The 21,420-nt window shown below is 49.3% G+C and overlaps 1 protein-coding gene across 1 annotated transcript; it reads right to left on the reverse strand.

Annotated features, from left to right (window-relative positions):
- Positions 1-8,865: 8,865 nt before the first annotated feature.
- Positions 8,866-21,194, reverse strand: TRIM63 (tripartite motif containing 63). The gene is made up of 9 exons (XM_007078157.3): positions 20,843-21,194; positions 19,817-19,989; positions 16,821-16,989; positions 15,956-16,051; positions 14,569-14,802; positions 13,797-13,819; positions 13,320-13,444; positions 10,412-10,483; positions 8,866-9,455 (listed from the first exon to the last, which is right to left on the reverse strand). The coding sequence occupies exons 1-9, from the start codon at positions 20,999-21,001 to the stop codon at positions 9,445-9,447; spliced, it is 1,062 nt and encodes a 353-aa protein (XP_007078219.1). The 5' UTR covers positions 21,002-21,194; the 3' UTR covers positions 8,866-9,444.
- Positions 21,195-21,420: the final 226 nt, after the last annotated feature.

Here is a 21,420-nt window from a genome sequence, read left to right on the forward strand (position 1 = left end):
TGGCTGAATACAGACAGGTCCATCAGGTGACCCACCTCAAATATCCATAGGCCCTAACCTGACCAATGAGCTACTTACAACTAGGCACGGCTATCAAAAAAGGGGAAGATTCCATATGTCACCATACCTCCTTACTTTTCCCCTTTAAAAACAGCCCCCACCCACTGCCTCCTTAAAGACAGCCTGTCCTCTGCTGTCCTAGCCACCACTTCCTTGCAGGTGTATTCAATAAACTTCTATGACCTTTGTTCTGCCTCAGGTGAATTCTTGTCACCTTGTGGGCCACTGACATCCACCCAATCAGTAACCCCACATTTGGGGACCCTCATCTGATCAGGAAAGACACCCCCATTTGGACACCACATTTGGTGGCTCGTACGGGGAGATTTTGTAGCGCCCTCGCACACATTTGGGGGAACACTGCACAAGGAGACTTTGCCAGTCTGAAACTCTCCCCAGATTCTCCAGGAATTTGTCGGGACTTTCCCTTGGTGGATCAACTCTAGCACTCCTTGGGGAACTGATGGACCTGGGCAGGGGTTACTGCTTGGTGAGGATCCGAAGCTGGGAGACAGAACCGGCTGGACTGCCCTTGTCTGAAAATGTGAGGGATTTCCCCCTCAGATCTTTGGAGGGACCCTTCCCTCCCTTTCCTTTCTCTTTTCAGCCGTTGTAGCCTAACCCCAGTACCTCCCAGACAACCGAAGCCCTCTGGTTAGGGTGGCTTCCAGGTGTGTTCTGAAGGTGTGAGAGTGAACAGATCAGACTGCTCGTGTTGGTAAAGGCTAAGGACCCCTTTCCAATGCCTTCTCACTTTGTCCTCAAGGCCTGTTCCCAAAGTCAGGTGCAACTGGCTGCTCACTCAGAGCGAGTCCACACACCTTATGGACTCAGGTGGGACCTTTCCCGACACTGGCTGACTCTCAGCCACCTCACTTCTCTCAGCCTGTGCCCCTTTTCCTGTGTTCCCACAGATCCAGCATCATCTTGATCTGAAGGCAAACATGCTCCTAGTCCAAGTGGTGAGTCCTCCCCCTCCTTTTTTCCACTCAGTCTGGACAAAACCGTGTCTGGCTCTACTTGTTACCAGGGGACACCCCAAAAGGAAGTGCCATGCTGTTTGCTTCAACCCCTTTCCATGGTGGGACACCACCAGAAAGGTCAGTCCTCCTGTTATAGGTCCAGTCTGTTTCCAGGTCAGCAGGATGCCCTGAATGAAACTGAGACCACGCATGGGAGCTCCATTCCCTCCAGCAGGTCACTCCTTTGAGAATTGGCAGCCAGTCTTTCCCACTATGCAACCTCCTCTCTTTCTTTGGACTCACCCTTGGGCTGTGTTCTGAAAAGCTGGAACAAATTTGACAAACTCCCAGATCAAGAGGTATAGCCCTCTGACAGAACTGTTTCTTCTGATACTATTCCCCAGCTTGACCTCCTTTGCTGGAGCTCCAAATGGTCGGGAGTTCCATTTGGGTCTTGCTCGGTTTCATGGCCCTAAATCGGGACCTTGACCTAAGAGCCTCTTGCAGAATATGTTTGGCTGCTAACCAGTCACCTCTTGAGATACTGGCTACTGACTCTCACTGTTCCTCCTTCCCATAGACCCAGGTTATTCTGGCTGTATGTGGGGGCTTTTCCCTCATTCGTTTCCTGGGTTAACAGCTATGATAATTACAGCCAACTGTGGTTAGTCTACTTAGGGAAGAGGACCCTAAGGAATATTCCCAAGCAGCTGCCGAAACTCCTTTTGTTTCAGGGAAGCTCCCTGTCCTCTCTGGCCTGAGAGGAACTGCCTATTCCTTCTTGTTGGTGAAAAAACATGGCGTCTGTTCATCTATCTGACCTTATCTGCTCATCTGGCAAGCTTTAGAACGGGGAACCCTCTTTCTCTCCCCTCTGGCAGCACTTTCACCTCTTCTTCCCTCTCCTCCTCCTGTTCCTGCACCACTGTGGGTGCAGCCTGAACAACTGGTTCGTATACCATTTTTGGTGCTTATGGTGCCTTTGGCTCTTCCTTCAACCCTTGCTGTCAAGGAGCAAAGAGCACCCCCTTGGACTTACACCCCTCACTTCAGATTTCCCCACCAGTGCCCCGGGTAAAAACTGGCAATGGAGAGGGGCGCCTGGGTGGCGCAGTCGGTTAAGCGTCCGACTTCAGCCAGGTCACGATCTCGCGGTCCGTGAGTTGGAGCCCCGCGTCAGGCTCTGGGCTGATGGCTCGGAGCCTGGAGCCTGTTTCCGATTCTGTGTCTCCCTCTCTCTCTGCCCCTCCCCCGTTCATGCTCTGTCTCTCTCTGTCCCAAAAATAAATAAAAAACGTTGAAAAAAAAAATTAAAAAAAAAAAACTGGCAATGGAGAACAAACGGCTTAACTTTTAAGTGGACCAAAGTGGAACACAATTCAACATTTAAACTAATTGAAACTTATTCTACCAAGGTTTGCTGAAGATCAAATAAGCTCATGTTAACTCTGTTGCAGTTTGTCAGCAAAACGATGGCTTGTCTCTTTCAAAGTTTTCATGGGGAATTGTTAAAATCGTTTTTGGTAACCTGAAACTTTAAAGTTTTGCTTGGATGATAGATTGGATTGAATTCATTGGACATCTAGGTCTTTTCCTAATAGAATGGAGTGCTAAAGCATTGATTACTGAAAGTAGGCTTGTGTTTTTCACTTCTTATTGCAAAGGAACTAAGGATATTTGAGCGTGTTGAAAAACATGCTTTGTGCTGAATTGATTCATAAATTTTCCATCTAAACAATTCTGGTGTAACAATTCACCATTGGTCACTACTTAGTTTTCACTGGAGACTAAGGTTCTTTTTTTTTTTTTAAATATGAAATTTGTTGTCAAATTGGTTTCCATAAGACTAAGGTTCTCTTAGTTCAAAATTCTGCTAAATGTATTTAAGACTGATGGAAATAAGGGGGGAAGAAACTATGTCGGAAAGTAAGAAATGTGTAAGAAAGATTAGGGAACGGGAATATATTTTTGTTGAAAGAAAAGAAAGTAATTTTGTCATAAAATGAGACTGGTTGTTTGGAGAGAAATGGCTTGGGACAAAATCTGAATGCAAAAGAAAGTTGCACAGGGTTTGTGAAGGGAAATCTTTGGAACGGAATTTTACGTGTGGTCAGGATGGACTAAGATAAAAATGAGTGAATTTTAAAGGGGCACCTGGGTGGCTCAATCAGTTTAGTGTTCGACTCTTGATTTGAGCTCAGGTCATGATCTCACTGTTCCTGGGATCACGTCCTGCATCAGGCTCTGTGCTGACAGCCTGGAGCCTGCTTGGGATTCTCTCTCTCCTTCTCTCTCTGCCCCTACCTTGCTCACACACTCTCTCAAAATAAATAAATAAACATTTAAAAAAATAAAGTACACTGGTATAAGACTGAAATTCTGCTTTTGCTCTGTTAAAAAGACAGTTTTCAGGGTGCCCGGGTGGCTCAGTCATTTAAGCACCTGACTCTTGATTTCAGCTCAAATCACTATCTCATGGTTCATGAGTTTGAGCCCCACATCAGGCTCCACACTGGCGGTGAGGAGACTGCTTGGGATTTTCTCCCTCTACCCTTCCCCTGCTCTCTTTCTCTCTCTCAAAAATATATAAATAAACTCAAAAACATAAAAAGACAAAGTTTTCTTGGATTGTTATCTGCTCTTGATAAGAAAATGTGAACAAAGTTGTTTTTTCTTTTCTTTGCCCAGAAAAACCAGTTTCTATGTTTTGTCTTTATCAGGTCTTTGATGATCTGTAATCCTATTTAGGCATGTGCTTTAAAACTTTCTAAGGTTTTTAACAACCCAGAGATTCAATGTGTCACAGAAATAACTGAATTTCCTTGTCAATTCCATCATAATAAACTCTCGTATCAGATTGTTAACAATGTCCATTTTGGAGTTCCTTGTATTTATAGTTATTGTTCTGATGCTCTTGAGAACCATGTTTCATCTTCAAGGAGATTCATAAGGATGTTGACAAATATAGGTATTTGGTATCTTTAAGTTCATAAAATTTAAATGGTTAAGAACTTCCAGAACTAACTAAAAAGCTTCATTCAAACTGAACAAAAATTAGTAGCATGGAACTAAATGAACTGAGGAAAATGATTATGGTTTTTGTGACTCTTGCTTAAAATATTGCTGGCTCTCTAATGTTTTCTCTTCCAGATTAAGGAAACTTTCTCATGAGATATCTATGACTCACAGAAATATGATAAAGTATTCATTTGTAAAACAATTGAAGCCTTTAATTTTTCTGTCTCTACCTGAGCCCTCTGAAATTCAAAAAGTCTCAGTAAGTATTCTTTCATTCATGACAAGCATAGTTATTTACATAAGTTCAATAAGAATCTTTTCTCCTTATAACAGGACACCATTGGAAACATTGGTTATTTTACAAAGGCTTTGACTAGAATTTCATATTTGAGAGAGACATACATAGTTCAGATATGACCAGACAGCTTTAAGGAACTAAGATTGACTTTATTGAAACATGAATCCAATAAAGCCCCTTGGAACTAGGTTCTTTTTTTTTTTAATGTTTATTTATTTTTGAGAGAGAGAGAGAGAGAGAGAGAGAGAGTAGGGTAAGAGAGAGAGGGAGACACAGAATACAAAGAGGCTCCAGGCTCCGAGCTGTCAGCACAGAGCCTGATGCAGGGCTCCAACTCACGAGCCATGAGATCATGACCTGAGCCGAAGTCAGCCGCTTAACTGAGCCACCCAGGTGCCCCTGGAGGCTTAATAAAGCCCTTTGGAAATGTTGGCCTGATACCTTGCTTACAGATTTCCCAGGAGCCTTTAGCAGGTGAGTAAAGAATGTCACTTCTGGCAGGTGCAGGAAGTTTGGGATATTTGGGGGACCTAGAGAAGAGGAATTCACCCAAATCTACAGGTATTGCAGGCATGTCTGATGGCAAGTATTTGGCTTGGCTTCTGGCCTAGAAAGGCTACTAAGAGTTCAATTGAGATTCCTTATGAAAAGTTCCAGCAAAGCAAATTTTGAAAGATCTTTATGATCAATCACTATTCTTGTTGAGTTTATGTAAATAATTAGGCCAAGTCTGTTAAAATTGGACTTGTTTTTTGGACAAACTAGTCTTGATTTGGCTATCTCAAGAAATAAGGGTGACTTTATTTTTTTCAAGTTTACTTTGAGAGAGAGAGAGTGAAAGTGGAGGAGGGACAGAGGGACAGGAGGAGAGGCAGAGAGAGAATCCTTGCTGTCCAGCACAGAGCCCGATGCAGGGCTCAGTATCATGAACTCTGAGATCATGACCTGAGCCAAAACCAAGAGTTGGAAGCTTAACTGACCGAGCTGCCCAGGCACCCAAGGGTGATTTTAGAAAGAAAAATTACGTTTCAATAACACACCTTTATGGATGCTAAATTCTAGTTCTGATTGTCTTTGAACTTTTGTGTTTGTTGTTTGCCTAAGCTAGACAGCTTGAGGTAAACTTCAGAGAGAAATTGCCACAATAGCTCATGATTAGACAGACTTCGTGCTTGGTATTCTGTGGGGATTACAACAAGACCCCATGGGCATATGATTTTTTTTTTAAGTTTATTTATTTTGAGAGAGAGAGTGTGTGCACATGAGCACAAGCAGGAGAGGGGGAGAGAGGGGAGAGAGAACCCCAACAGGCTCCACGCTGCCAGCTTGGAGCCCGACATAGGGCTCAATCTTGTGACTCTGGGATCATGACCTGAGCTGAAATCAAAAGTCCGACACCTAACCAGCTGAGCCACTGGGGTGCCCTGACACATGATTATTTGAACAGCTGGAAAATGGAATGGCTTCCCCGACAACTGTGTAACTCACGTAGCACCTTGACCGATGCTGTGTGGCTGGAATGACAAAATCCCTCCTTAAAAGCCAGAGCATACCCACGGCATGGGGTTAACTATGGACTTATGAAGATAATGGATGGCCCCACTTTCTTTACGATTGGATTGGATGATGCACTTGGGGAAGCCCATACCCCCAGATGAGCCTTCCCCCACTTGCCAGTGATTCCTCGTAATTAGGATATTGTTAAGGCTAGACCTCAAACAAAGAGCTCTTCTTGATGGTTTTATCCCTTAGCCATATTTGTCCCGGGAACTACCTCTATTGATAGAAAATTGCAAATAGAACTTTAGCCAAGCATACAATGGCCATCTTTAACCAAGCCCAACTCACAGTTATCCACAAATTCAAAAGGTAGCCCTCCAAAACCGATGATCCTTGATATCCTAACTGCAGCTCAAGGAGGAACCTATGCTTTATTAAAACACAGTGTTATGTATGTGCTCCAGATTACCGCAAAAGTATGACAGGGTTACTAACCGACATAAATACTCACATTGGCATTTTAAACGATCTCTCTCTCTCTCTCTCTCTTTCTCTCTCTCCTTTAATGATTGGTTAAACTCCTGGGCTGGAGGTTATTCTAATTACACAGTATGTTATATCCCTAGGGCAAACTGTCCCCACCATTAATGACCATCAAAACCATTACAACCCAAAACCTGATCCCTCTTTCTCACATAACATACATCCAAAACTTACATCCAGGGATTGAGTGTATCGTGACTCTTTGCAGGACAAAAAGCTACTCGCACCTGTCAGGACTGGACCCTGTTGAGTCCTCCTAAACACTCCAACAGTGGAAAAACTTCACGGCTTCTCCGCGTGGATCCATCTTTCTAGAATCGAGGCTGCTCTAGCCCCAGATGAGGAACCCTTGGCTAAGTACAGCTCTAAGCTGGTTGGAGATCTACACCTGTTATTCAAACCAGACTCGGGTGATACACACCCAGAGGCCTAGAAGCCCATGAATCCAGCCTATCGCCTCATTCAATCTCTCTCATTCAATCATTCTATATTGTCCTTAGAAAAACTCCCTAAATACTTTCCTCCCAAAACTCTCACATGATTTCTCCTTCCCAATTCCAAGACTTCATTCTCAACCGTTTCTTTCAGGGTGTCCTTTCCAAATCTACTTGATCAGAAATCATAACTTACCTGGAGTTTCCCCCCAGCCTTGATGTCCTGCTCTCACAATACAATCCTCATCCCCTTTGGGGGCTAATTTTTGTCTTTCTTATCATAACCTTTTGGTTTCCACCTTCGGGGCCATGCATCCTAAGGATGGTTTTCCTGGAAAGAAATCTGTTCATGGCTATCCTAACTCCTTCCCTTCTTAGGGCCCCTGGCCTCAATATTCCTACTCCAATTACTGGTCCCCCTCTCTTTAATCTCTTTATTAAATTTGTCTCTTCTAGAATCCAACAATTCCATATACAAATAATGCCTCGGAGCACCTGGGTGGCTTAGTCGGTTGAGCGTCCGCTCTCGATTTTAGCTCAGGTCATGATACCAGGGTTGTGGGATAGAGCTCCGTGCTGACTGTGGGGTCTGCTTGGGATTCTCTCTCTTTTCTCTGCCCCTCTCCTGCCCACTCATGCACTCGTTCGCTCTCAGATAAAATATTTTAAGTAATAATAATAAAAATAAAAATAAAATACTTTCTGTAAAGTGAGCTCCCCAGGACACTAGTTCTGGAGGATGTCACATGAATAAGTTGGAAAATGCTGTGTTAGGTATTTAATTTACAAAAAAAAAAAAGAAAGAAAAAATGAAGAGGCAGTATTTCAAACACCATGAATCAGATGGACCAATCATCGTCTAGAGTTATAGTTTCCTTTATGGCAGGACTGCTCAGAGCCTTTACTTTGCTGCTGTGTTCTGAATGTCGTAAAAATGGGACATCCTCGACAGCGTTCCTCAGATTTATAAGTTTGCAGGGCTTCAGACCCAATTAATGTGTCTCCTCAGATCCGCTCAGCTTCACCTCTCTCCTAGCCCTTGGGCCCCTCCGGCGGCGGGGGTGGGGGTGGCTACTTTGGCCTTGGTCATTACCTCATCCCCTAGCACTGGTGGCTGGCTGCCTTGGCCTTCCCCGGATGAAGTCTGGTGGGCTCCAGCAGAGCCACTGTTGTGCCCACTGCGGTGGGACCAGCACCCGTGTCCAACCCGACTGGACCGCTGGGGCTCTGCTTACTCCACCACCTGTAGGCCCAGGGGTACCCGGCCTCCCCCGAAGCTGCCCCAAGGGGTCAAGTGGTGAAACCTGGAAGTTCAAGGGAATTAACCCTCTGGCAGGCCACTTCGATTCTAAGAGACAAAATTCCCTCGTTCTTCCCTCTGATGAACTGCTTTGAGCCGTATTGTGTTATGACCTGCTAGAAACATCTCACATGACTGAGCAAGGGGCGGGGGTGGGTGGGGGGTCCTCTTGGTGGAGCTGTGGGCAGCTCAGCTATGTGACACTCTGTATTTGCTTCCCTCCTTTCCTGCCTCATTTCTACTGGTTCTCATTCTGGCTGCCCTGGGATCGCTCCTAGACTAAAGCATTTTTTTCTAATGTTTGTTTATTTATTTTTGAGAGAGAGAGAGCAAGCGGGAGAGGGGCAGAGAGGGAGAGGGAGAGAACCCTAAGCAGACTCCGCGCCATCAGCACAGAGACTGATGCGGGCCTCGAACTCGCAAACCGTGAGATCATGACCTGAGCCGAAATCAAGAGTCAGACGCTTAACCGAATGAGCCACCCAGGCGCCCCTAAAGCATCGAAGCTTTCTTTGCTTCAGTCTCTGAAGAACCAGAGGACAAAGCATTGAACCTGTTTCTCCGAGCGGATTTTCCACGAAGCTCCCGTTGGGAAATGCTAATTTAGAGAATTCCTTCTTTGTCGGGATGGATATCTAGCCTGGCCCTTACTGTCTGCCTCCTGCTGCACATTTTCCATCCGTTCGTTTGTCCAGCCTCTCCGCGCTCCCCTCTCGGGAACGAGGCGAATGAAACCCCAGCTCTTACGGTAATAACAGAAAGAGAGTGCTGTGCGTTTATTGAAACGACATATAACACAAACTCAGTTGCCGTCCCCTGTGTCAGGGACAGGCATCGACACCTGTACAGTACAGTATCCCTTTCTAGGCCTGGGAGTGCCACCCAGCCCTCCCTCGGAGGAAAGGAAGAGGGCAGCTGTGTCAGCCCGGCTCCCCTCCCCTCTTCCTAACAACAGCCAGGCCCGCGATGACCCGGCATTATCATACAAAAGTTCCTTTACAAAAAGCACCAATTGGCATACATATACAAGTATATACAAAAATCACATTTAAAAAATGTACAAAATACTCCATTTTGCACCAACGTGGAAAAGTGTCCCGTGTGGTTGTTTCAAGCACGTTTCCAATTCTGGTTCAGTGGCTGCTGGACACCGTGGTGGGGGTCCTACTGCCAGTCCCTGCTCTCTGAGCAGAGAGAAGATACACCTTCCCATTGCCCCTCCAGGGGCCCCGACCCCTCCCACCCTGGGCCTGTCACCAAGGCAGCTGGGCCCATCCCCACCCTCCCCAGTCTCTCTGCATCTAGAAGGTCTCTCCCTCATCCAGCTCCTTACTGGTGTCCTGAAAGAAAAAGACCGGGAAACACAAGGTGAGACAGGGCACAGGGGGATCCGGGGCTTCCCAAGGCGCGGTGACAAAATGATCAGACTCCAATTCCGGCCTGGCCTCTTCTTTTTAAACCCAAACAGAATTTAGTTGTCAAAACACCGTGGATAGCCCATCCAATGCAAAACTCCAGAAGAGTATCCCATATTGTTCAACTGGATTGGAATTTAGTTCCAATAGTAAATTGGCTTGAAAAATAATTTTAGCACATATGTGCTAATTAGCAAACGTGTCCCCTTCTAGCTGCCAGACATTGTGTTAAATGATCATCTAATTTACTCTCCACCATAACCTTTTGAGGTCAGTAGTATTTTGTCCCCATGTACAGATGAGTAGCCCAAGACTCAGAACGTTGGGAACAGGTCAGGATTATACTGCCAGTATGGGGCGCCCGGGTGGCTCAGTCGGTTGAGCGGCTGACTTGGGCTCAGGTCATGATCTCGCAGTTCCCAAGCTCAAGCCCCGTGTCATGCTCTGTGCTGACACCTCGGATTCTGTGTCTTCCCCTCTCTCTGCCCCTCCCCTGCTCACGCTCAGTCTCGCTCGCTCTCTCTCTCAGAAAGAAATATTTTAAAAAATTTTTTAAAATTTCAGCATTCTGCTGGTCAAACAAAACACCTCAGTGCCAAGCCTGGGTCTGTTACACTGTATTGCTCTCCACTCAGGAAGGTCATTTAGATATAAAATGGGAGCTTTTTATTATGATTAGGTTTTTTTCTTTCCTCTCTCTAAGATTAAAGGGAACAGGACTTTGCCTTTACAAAGGCGTCAAACACGTATTGGCATCATCGCCCTATATTGGCATCATTCCCAGGGTCCCGCGTGGCGTTTTACACACCATCAGGACTTCATGTTGTTGAATGAATGAATGAATGAATGAACGAATGAATGAAGGCAGATGGATGTCTTACCTTCTTCCTTTCCCTCTGTGGACTCTTCCTCTTCCTGATCTTCTTCATCAATGAACTCTTCCTCTTCCTCATCTGTACGTGACAAAGGACAATCGTATTAGGGTGAGGCCGGTTCCTCAGAGAAGCCGCTCGAAGGGGCACCAGGCAGGAGACCGCACTTCTCCAAACCCCTCCCCATGCCCCCCCTCCCCCATTAGGGCCACGTGGCCATGCAGCGACATCAGTGGCCCCTGAGGTGAGGAGCCCGCCAAGCCTAAGCTGCAGAGAGCCCTGCTTCCTTCCTCCTTCCCCCGGCCTCCTCCTCCTCCTCCTCGCTTCCCACAGCCCTCCAAGGGAGAGGGTTCAAGACGCTCCTTTGCTCCCGTAGCAACAGCGGCTCCTATCACTTGACCTACCAGTGACCAGAGGGGACTTTGGGAAAGCACACCTTGTGCTTGGGCACATCTCTCAGTTAGACAGGTACGTATCACCTGGAGAGAATGGACAAAAAACTCGAATTCTCGGGGATCAGAGTCCTTGTCTTGAAGGAATTTGCTCAGCCTTTGAAATCTGCTTGCCTAGCACTCCCTGTCCGGGTTTCCTCATTCCACAGCCTACAGAGGGGTGGCTGTGTTGGTGGGGGACACTCCTGGGGCCATCCGCTCCAAAGCTCTCTGGAGCGAGCCCCAGACGGGCGGTGACTGAGCCGCAAAACCTGTGTCCTCACCTTCCCATTGCAGGACATTGCCTCCAAGCTCCACTAATAGGGGACGTTTCTGTTCTCTACCCCCCTCGCCCGAGCCACTTCCTCGATGCTTTGGGGCCCTGAGGGGATCACCGGAGAGCCAGAGCATATGTCCAGAGTGTGTAGGGAGAGGTTTGAAAGAGTTCATGCCTCCACAACAAGGTCAGCCCAATTTCCAGCTCGTAGCTGGGGGTCTGTGCATAACCCAGGGGTTTCTGTTGGTTTTGCTGTTTAATTATCACAATGTAACTACTCTTAGCAGCCTGTGCTGGGCGCATATTACGTGCCAAGTGCCATGTCAAGCCTAGATGCATTGTCTCAGAGAATCCTCACCAGGGTCTTGGGAGCCAGATGGCCCTTGGTGGAGTCCACAGGGCTACTTACTAGCCGTGTGGACTCCAGCAAATTACCGACCCTCCCTTGGCTTTATTTCCTTAACCACAAATGGAGATGACAACAGAAACTACCTCATGAAGTTCAATGACAGAATTTAGGTCACAGGCTTAGTGCCTGGGACATAGAAAGTGCTCGATAAATGCACTCCCCCATTTATATACCCTCAGTATGAAAGACCTGAGCCTCGGGGCGATCGTGGAAGGCAGCGTGGGTCCCACAGTGTCGTGCTGTTCACACAGTGCGATCCACTCGTGACTGTCTTAGCTTAAGGAGGGCAAGAGTGGAGCAGACGATCCACAGTCATGGACATGCCCAAGTCCCTTGGCATCTCAGCTTCGGGACGCACTTAGTCCTTACCCGTGAACGTGGTATTTTGGGGTTCTGAGCACAGATTCAACACCAGATTCTACAAGCTTGTGGGAGAGGTGCCAGCTCTGTCTTTCTCAGGTGGTCAGCGGAGCATCACCTCTCAAATCAGTACGACATTCAGCAAAATTGGATCCACTCTCTTTCTCTGTTGCTAAATAGCTACCTTGCAGCTGTGTGACCTTGAGCAAATTATTAAATCTTTGCTCTTTATCTGGTTTCCTCATTTTCCCTTATTATTTCTCCCTTATTATTGTTACGATGATGCTGCTACAATTATTATAGATACTCTATGACAGAGTAATTACAAACAGAAATGAGGATATAATACAGGTAAATTAAGGTGTGTGAGTATCAGAGATGTAGCATTAAGAAGCTGAAGCGAAGACCAGCTTTAGGCAATCACTAGGACATGTCTAGTATCTGACAAGCTGCTCTGTGTTAATATCTTATTTGTTGCAACAGCACCATGATGTGGTCACTATTAGCAGGTCCGTGGCTTTTTTTTTTTTTTTTTAAGTAGGCTCCATGCCCAACATGGGGCTTAAAGTCACAACCTTGAGATCAAGAGTCCCATGCTCCTCCAATTGAACCACCCAGGTGCCCCTCATAGGCCCATGTTCAACCTCATTTTGAAGTTAGAAAATGCAGCTCAGGGGCACCTGGCTGACTCAATGAGAGGAGCATGCAACTCTTGATGTCGGGGTCATGAGTTTGAGCCCCACGTTAGGTGTAGAGATTACTTAAAATAAAAATTTAAAAAGAAAGAAAGAAAGAAAGAAAGAAAGAAAGAAAGAAAGAAAGAAAGAAAGAGAAAAACTAAGAAAAGAAAAAAGAAACTAAGAAAGAAAATGCAGCTCAGAGAGGTAGGGGGGGCTCACCAAAGGTCACACAGATAACAAGTGGTAGAACCAGGATTTGAGGGACACCTGGGTGGCTCAGTCGGTTAAGCATCCGACTTCGGCTCAGGTCATGATCTCACGGTCCGTGAGTTCGAGCCCCGCGTCAGGCTCTGTGGTGGCAGCTCAGAGCCTGGAGCCTGCTTCCGATTCTGTGTCTCCCTCTCTCTCTGCCCCTCCCCCGTTCATGCTCTGTCTCTCTCTGTCTCAAAAATAAATAAACATTAAAAAAAAATTAAAAAAAAAAAAAAAAAAGAACCAGGATTTGAACTTAATCTGCCAGACTGCAGTTGCCATGCTCTTTCTACTGCCCCATGCCTCCGTGCAGTGGATCCAGACATAATTTATCGAGCACCAATTATGTACCAGGCACTGTGCTAGGCTCTGGGCTCATCCAGAAGTTAGCTATATGAGTTTGAGAGTTTGCTCGTGTATCTGCCTGCACACGGGGCTCAGTAGAAGGGAAGCAAGTTTCCAGGGGTCCAGCGGGAAAGTGCGTGCATGGCACAGCCACCTCCTTTACCTGTCCCAAAGTCGATGGCCCTCAGGGTGTCTGCTATGTGCTCTAAGTCCAAGGTAAAGTAGTCCATGTTTTCAAAGCCCTGTTCTGTCTTCCCCAGCTGGCAACCCTTGGAAGCTTCCACAATGCTGTGAGGGAGGAAGAGAGAAACGGGGCGGGGGCACAGGGTAAGATTTCTGGGCCTCAGTGAAAGAAGAGGGTGTCTCAGCTCCAACCCGCACCTGTGCACATACTTGTGCCCACACCCAGGCCTTGCACCTAAAGGCTCCCCCTGGAGGGTGGAGTGTTTCCTCTCCAGTCACAAGCAGAATGGGTGGTCCGAGAAGACAGGGGATGCAAAGACCAGGGAAGCTAGCCCGAGGTAGACCCTCCCAGTAGACCTAATGCAAAGGGGGAGACCCACTGGACAGAAGTGAGAGGCCCTGGTGGGAGCTAGGAGCTAGGCGGGAGTTAGGATCAGAGCTCTAGAGAGACACTGACCTTTTGATGAGTTGCTTAGCACTCTGTGGGAGGAAAGAGAGAGAGCAAAGGTTAGGACTGCAGAAGAAGTAGCCCCAAGAAGTCAGCAAAACCAGTCACGGTGCCACAGATGGGCACTTGGTGCCAGTCCCTAGCCCCCTTGTGACCTGCTCCCTGCCCCGAGTTGAACGGAGCTTGTACCTCTTCCCTCGGTTCATGGTCCGCACAGGTGTTGGTCATCACCCTAGGACCCATCCACTGTCGTGGCAGGAAGCTTGGATTTTAAGGGTATCATTCGAAACACTCTTAAACCCCCAAACCTCCAAGATGAGAATCATACCCTAGTCACCTTTTTATACCCAATGTCTTGTTTTCTACAGAAAAATTTCCTGTATTTCCTAAGCACATACTGTGGACCGGGCTTTGTGCCTTATAAGCTGATCCTTTTCTGTCTCCCCCAACAAGCTGTTCTTAGGGCAGGGCTGTGTCTCAGTCCTCTCTGCGGCTGGCCTACAGTTGGTGCTCAACAAATGGCCTCCACATGAATACCACATTTTGTAGCTTACAAAGCCATTTCACAAATACCCTCCTATTTGATCCTTATAAAAATCAGCTAAGAGGAAGGAAGGTAGGAATTGTTGCAGGCCCGTTTTACAGACGAGGACACTGAGGCTTAGAGCTTTAAGTGGTTTGCCCCGGGGCACGTGGGTGACCAGTGATGGAGCGTGGCTCACACCTTAGACAGAACTGGTGGGTTGAAGCGACTTGCCCACACCCTCCTAGTCCTGCTCACCAAGAGAAAGATGGCCCCACCAGGCTCGTCCAGGGACTGGATGGCTGTCTCCACCAGCTTAGTGGATTTGTCCAGTTGCTCCCGGTACTGCTGGATGAGGGCCTCGATGAAGCTGAGCTTCTCCTCCTGCTCCCGCGTGATCCGCTGCAGTAACTCGCTCTTCTTCTCGTCCAAGATGGCGTACAGTACGTCAAACTTCTGGCTCAGCTCTTCCTTCACCTGGTGACTGTTGTCCTGGGGACAGAAACCTCAGAGTCACATCCTGTGGGGTCCTCCTCTCTATCCCCAGCACTTCCCTCCTGGGACGGGTGCGCTAGGAATAACAGGTCCGTGGCTGGAAGACAGAAGACAAGCTGAAGGCCTAGCCGAGGCGTCATAGCTACTTAGCGCACCAGTGACGTTTGGAGGCTGGTGTCACGGAGAAAGCTAGCCCCTTCCTCAAAAATAGACTCCAGGGTCAAGTGGGATGATGGATTCTGGGCTTCCTGTGTGCTCCCAAGCCACTCTCCTCCCACTCCCCCTCCCCCCATTTTACAACCAAGACTGGATTTGGGAAGCTCTACATCTGCAGGGGCAAACAGTTCTTCCTCTAGTGGCCTCCTCATTGAGGCTCCCTGCTCTCCGACATAGATGTTATTACATCTTAGTTTCCTTACCTGTAAAATGGGTATAATCATAGTATCTCATAAGAATGGGGGCTCTAGCATCCTCTATCAGACTGGGAGCACCTCGTGAGTAGTAACGATGTCTCCCTCCTTCCTTTGAGGCCATCCTTCACACAGCTCTTCCTCCCCTAGGAGTATGATGATCCATTCCCCCCCTTCTCATCCCCAGGCCCCACATCAAGTGGAGTGGAAAGTCACGGATGCTTTTACAGGGATAGAAAAGTGTCCTTCTGCCTCTACAGTGTCGCTACTCACTGTGTTGTGGTCCATGGACCAGCAACTGGGGCACAAAGAAATGCAGAATCTCGTGCCTCCTTCCAGACCTACTGAATCAGAACTTGAACTTTAATAGGATTCCAGGGTGGATTTGAATGCACTTTCAAGTCTGAGAAGCTTTAGTCTACAGCATATCAAAGACAAGGCTCTGAAACCTACAAGTGCTGAATAAATACTGAGAATTATTGTTGGGATGCTCCTGAAGTCAGGGACCAGGTCTGTCTTGTTCACCACCCCGTCCCCAGTGCCTTTGGCAGGGCCTGACACAATGTTCCAGAAGCATTTGGTAAATGAGTGGATGAATGGATTAGTCGGTCCCTCCTCCACCATCCCTGCCTCCAGGCCCCAACCATTAGCCACAACCCACAGGGGAGCCTTCACCCCAGAGACCAGGCTGCACCAGGAGGCTTCAGACCCCCAGAGTCTGAAGTTCTTCTTCCCCTCACCTTGGTTACTCGGCAGGAGTCCTCCAGCTGAGTGATGATGGTCTGTACTCGGTCATTCCCCGCCACCAGCATGGAGATACAGTTACTCAGCTCCGTCTAGATGGGGGGAGGTGATGGGGGATCAGGGGAGGAGAGACAAAAATAGTCTCAGGGTCTGTCTTCTTGGGGGTGGCACCCTCACTCCCCTCTCTGCTAGAAAGAGCCTCTTGCTGAGGTGCAGCTCAGGGCCAGAGCAGAGAGCATCGGAGAAACACCGCATCCCTTATTTTGCAGATGAGGCCCAGAAAGGGGAAATGAGGAAAAAGCACAGCAACATTCTGGCAGAGGAAGGGCTTGTTTCTGGGAAAGAAGGGATGCAGGAAAGAAACGGAGTTGGAGAGTTCTAGAAGGGAGAGATCAAGAGAAGGGTGGGAGGCAGGGAAGAAGTGTCCGGAAAGAGGGGCCACAGCTTACTGCATGGACAGGATGATAGGGCTCCCACGGGCCCGGAGGCCAAGGGAGAGGGCTCCCAGCCACCCCCTGCTTAGGAGAGGTCACCAGCACAGGAAGAGGTATCTGGGCCCAAAGCACACCGGGATGTAAAGGTCGTGGCCTGAGAGGACCCTGGTGGCCTGGCCCAGGGGTCCGGTCTCTCCCCTGTGGCCACACCCAGATGCTCTCAAGTGGCTCTAAGTATAACCCATGAGCTCAGCCACCTCTCCCAGGAAGGCAGGAGCTGCTGTCCCTGTGGCCTGGGAAGTCCCTCCAGAGGGACTATTCCTGAAAGGCCAGCTCAGCAGATCTACAGGGATCACATCCACATCCTGAATCATCTGGCCATGCCTGGCAGACCCAGGCTGGGGGTAGAAGTGGCACCAGCCAGTACCTTTTGTCCCTGGAAGACGCTCTGCAGCGGGGCCACCTCACAGGCCTTGTGAGCCCCAAACACCTTGCACATGGAGCACGTGGGCATCTCGCACGTGAGACAGTAGATGTTGATTTTCTCATCTTCGTGCTCCTTGCACATGGGGTGGTTGCCCTTCTGTAGGGGCCGACTGCAGCGGAGAAGAGTCGCAAGTCACACGGTGAGCGTTCCGAGTCCCTGCCTCCTCCCCAGCTCCAGGGGGCCACCCCCAGATCTATGGCCTGAGCTCTCACTCATTGGCTGTTCCCAACCCTTTTCATTTTCTGGGGACCCAGAACCAGGAAAGCCGGGGACACCAAGTCTGTCCTCAGATCCTTGGCCCCAAACTCTGGGTGATGGAATTGCCATAGGACCCTGCCAGTGCAGGACATGGGAAACGCTGTAGAATCCCAGAGTCAGAACCGGGGACATTTTTGAGAAGAGGAAACTGAACCCCAGAAAGGTGCATTGACTTGCCCAAGGTCACCCATCAAGTCAGGGCAGGGGAGGCAAGAGTGCATTAATCTAATTGTAGTCCCCGTAGCTCTTGGTTACTACAGGCCTGACCTGAACAAAGCAATTTATACTCACGGCCTCACTGAATTCTATATTTAATCCACCAGACTGTAACCTCCACCACAGCAGGGAAACCTGTCTATTCTCTTCACCCCGGAATTTGCAGGGTACGGTACATGTCTTGGAGGAGGTGGTAATTCAACAGGTGGAGAGAATCTATCAGTAAGTATGCCGTGAGGGTGTCATCAGGCTCAGAGGAAGAAGAAATGTGTGCACCCCAAGTCACACAACCAGAAAAAGGGCAGCCCGGGGATGACCAACAGCCCAGCCTGAGCCTTGGCTTACGATCCAGAAAGTCTCTCCAGCGTCTAGTTTTCTCCTTCCCAAACACACATTCTTTCTCCCTTGGTCGTTTTCTTTACTTAGGGACTCTGGCATCTTATTTGTGCTTCTCTTGGGGTATCGGTTACTTCCTACCTGAGGTTCAGTTTTTTGGGGTCTAGCTCCTATTTCCCCAGCTAGACTACACTCATTTAGAGCCAACACCGTGTCTACACCACCTCTGCTTTCCCAGCCCCTACCACAGCAAGCATCTCATAAATGTCAAATGGCGACTGTCCCCCATCCCTGCCAGTGCCTCACCCCTGAACAGCTTTGGACAACTGATCACACCCCCAGACATTATTGTCTCCGCTGGTTCTTAAATCAACCCCTCTCCAGACTTGTCTTTTTCCGTCTTTTAACCCAGCGCCCTCCCCACCCAATGCCGGCAGGGGTCACTCTCTACCCACCCACCCAGGGAATCGAGCTCTGGAATGGCTGTAGCGACAGAAGTGAGGGAAGACCTTGAGGGTCTGGTGCCTGTGCCCACTGCCATCCCAGATGCCCATTCTTCCAACCCCAGGCATCAGCATCTGGGTTCAAATCCCGACTGTTCCTCCATTCACTCATTTTGTGACCTTGGGCAAGTGATTTCACCTCTCTGAAGCTTGGTCTTATCCCAGAGCCACTGGGATCATGGCAGTTGTCTGCAATGAGCGTATAGAGCCTGGCACAGAGCAGACCCCCCCAAAAAGGGCGGCTATCATTGCCATTCAACGATGTGGAAAGGCCTTGAAGGGTTCAAACATAACATGTTCTTCATAGGTCGACACTGGGGGGCGGGGAGGCTACTGTTTAGATGCAATATTGATTTCGTTATCATGATAATGATCAGTAATGTATATGCACTTTTGCAGTGCTGAACTCCAGCAACACGAGAGGCAACAGCAGTCAGGAGTGTTCACCATGGAGTCAGACAGGCTCTCTCTCCGCTTCACACTTGCTGAGGAGCCTTAGACAAACCTCTGACCCTCTCTGAGCTTCCATTTCCTCATTGGAAAATGCGGCTAAGAATGCCGTATGGATTACTGTGAGAATTAAATAGGGATCGTGCATGGAAGATGCTTAGTACCGTGCCTGGACACGGGAGGTGCTCAATAAATATTTGATATTTTTAACATTTCCCATCAAAGCCCTATTTGACAGCCACAGTAACAAACCTCACTGTCCCCTTCTGCAGACAGGGGAAATGAAGGCTCAAAGACTCACCGGAGATTCCCACAGTAGATTAGTGACAGAGTCAGACTAGCAGACAGTTCCCCTGGGCAGGGCTTTTTCTCACTGACATTGGTCTGTCACCTCTCCTTAGGCAGGACACTGCCAGCAGGCGGGCACCTGGTGACGGTTTAGGACCAAAGGATGCGAGGGCAGCAGCCTGGGAGTCTTGTCAGGTGTCTGGATTTGTAAAGATCTCCCTGGTGGCCGTCTCTCTCTGTCTCTCTGTCTCTGTCTCCCTGTCTCTGTCTCTCTCTGCCTGAGACAGAGCTGCTGTTTTACAAACAGGGAGACCTGGGGCCAGATCTGCAGGGCCCGTTCCCAGCCCATTCCACTCCCCAGCTGGGAAAAAGCTTAGGTAATTGACTTCGCCTCTTTGAGCCTCAGCTTCCTCATCCGTGGAATGGGGATGATAAAAACCATGCCTGATCCACGGGATTATTGTGCAGCAGCAGGAGGAAGCATCCCCGGGGCCTGGGATGGTAGCTGTTGCCTTCACTATGGAGAAACTGGCCGCGTTCTCTCTGGGCCCTTTTCTCTGCCTGTCACAGCCACTAGCTGGCCCCAGGGTCTTCCTCTCCCTCTCACAACTCAGCCTTCCCCTGGTTCCTGTCTCAGTCTCTCCCAGGAGGGCAGCCTGGTGTCTGGGCCCCTTCCCATTCACTGAGTGACACCGAGAGCCAGTGTTGGAGATGGGAATGAGCCACTGTTCTGCCTGAGGAAGCCGGACATGGCTCTCTGGACTGACCAGTGTGTCTCTTCCAGCCAGGGCACTGGATCCTGGGCCAATGGGAAGGAGCCTGGGAGAGCTGGGCACTGGCCATCTGGGGAGGAAAGACGGGCCCCCGGCAGCAAAGCACACTGACCTGGAACACTCCTGCTTGTAGATATCAATGATGTTCTCCACCAGCAGATTTCTCTGCAGGCCATACACTCCATGACGATCCATGATCACCTCGTGGCGGCAGGAGGGGCAGCGGAAACGGCCCCCAGACATGGACACAGACCCGACCCGATTGGTCCAGAAGGGATTTGCGGCCTGCGGGCGGCAAGGGCAGAGGTGAGGCCTGGGACGATCTCCCATCGTCCTTCTTCCTGCTTCCCTCAACCATTCTGGTCAAACCATTCGACCTGGAGCTCCCCATCCTGAGAGGAGAGCCAGCCCACTTACACGGGGAACACTCGAGAAGGAACATAGCAGTCAGCGAGTTTGGGAGTCAGCAGACCTAGGTTCAAGCCACGGGTATCCTCTGAATGACTTTGGGCAAGCAACCTTCTCACTCTTAAGCTTCCGTTTACCCATTCATGCAGTGGGCATTATCTCTACAGCCAACTATGTAGGCCTCTACTTGAAAGATAGAAGAGTAAGAGAACATTTTGTAAAGGGCTGCTTCCCAGCCAGGACGCCCCTCCCATTCCTTTGTTAAGAAGATGGATCCCTTCCAGCCCCTTATTACCGGCAACAGACTTGAAAGGGAAGGTGCCTCTATTGCCCAGTGCCTCCTGGCCACCCTCCTCCTAAAGCTCTGGGCCCCCTGCCACCAGGGAGCTGGCTCCAGCCTCAGGGGTCTGGTTTCTCTCTCCTGCCTCTCCCACTTATCGCTTGAGGCATTTGACTCCTGATTGGAGAGTCAACTGCGGGCTCAGGGCAGCGGTGGGGGCTGCGGGCAGGGTGGGGAGGGGAAACACGCGTCATGGAGAAGGAATGGGGCAGCCAGAGCCGCCTCCGAGCCCCCCGCCCCCAGCCCAGAGGCCTCTGCAGGGGCTTCGCTCTAGACGGGAGAAAACCAGCCCTGGTTTAGAAGTCCTAGACTAAGAGAGAACGGCTTTCACCACAGGAACACCGAGCGGCCACCTGGGGCCCCAGGACAGGGCCGTGCCCAAGCACTGACCTGGAAGATGTCATTGGCACACTTCCGGCAGAGGTTGTGCTGACACGGCAAGATGACCACCGGCTTGGTAAACATCTCCAGGCAGATGGGACAGATCAGCTGCTTCTCCAGGTTCTCCATGGGGTTCCCATCCTGGATCAGGCTTGACTTATAATCCATATTGTCAGGAGGTTTGGGGGTTCACCTGGCTGCCTCCGTCACCTGCCTCACTCTAAGTAGACCTGGGGTCTTGCCTTTGTCACAAAGTACCCAGCCAGAGCCTCTTTGCCTTCTTCTCCTGGCGCCCGAATTCTGTCTTGGTCTGCGGCCCCTCTGATATTTATAGCTGGGTCCTGGTCACATGAGCCCCAGGAGGGGACCAGCTGAACATTCCGATGCCAAGTGGCTGGCTGGGGCTTGAGTTTCCTCCAGGCCTGAAAGACCGGCCCTCTCAAATCACATGTAGGGATGAGCAATCACTGTTCTCCTGGGAGGAGGGTCGTAAACAAGAACAGCCTGTTCATGGGCAGGCGTGGGGGGAGGAGTGGGTACCAGAATTTCCTGCAGAAACTAGTCTTCCTCCCATACCAGCCTGGTAA

This window comes from Panthera tigris, chromosome C1 (genome assembly GCF_018350195.1).
Source record: "Panthera tigris isolate Pti1 chromosome C1, P.tigris_Pti1_mat1.1, whole genome shotgun sequence".
NCBI classification, from domain to species: Eukaryota; Metazoa; Chordata; class Mammalia; order Carnivora; family Felidae; genus Panthera; species Panthera tigris.

What these genes read in the sequence shown, in the direction of transcription:
- TRIM63 (XM_007078157.3), bottom strand. Translation starts at nt 21,001, where the DNA reads ATGGATTATAAGTCAAGCCTGATCCAGGATGGGAACCCCATGGAGAAC. An exon ending in GCGTCTTCCAGGGACAAAAG is followed by an intron (nt 16,052 to 16,820) that starts GTACTGGCTGGT and finishes CCCCCCATCTAG; the next exon opens with ACGGAGCTGAGTAACTGTAT. An exon ending in GCTAAGCAACTCATCAAAAG is followed by an intron (nt 13,445 to 13,796) that starts GTCAGTGTCTCT and finishes CCTCCCTCACAG; the next exon opens with CATTGTGGAAGCTTCCAAGG.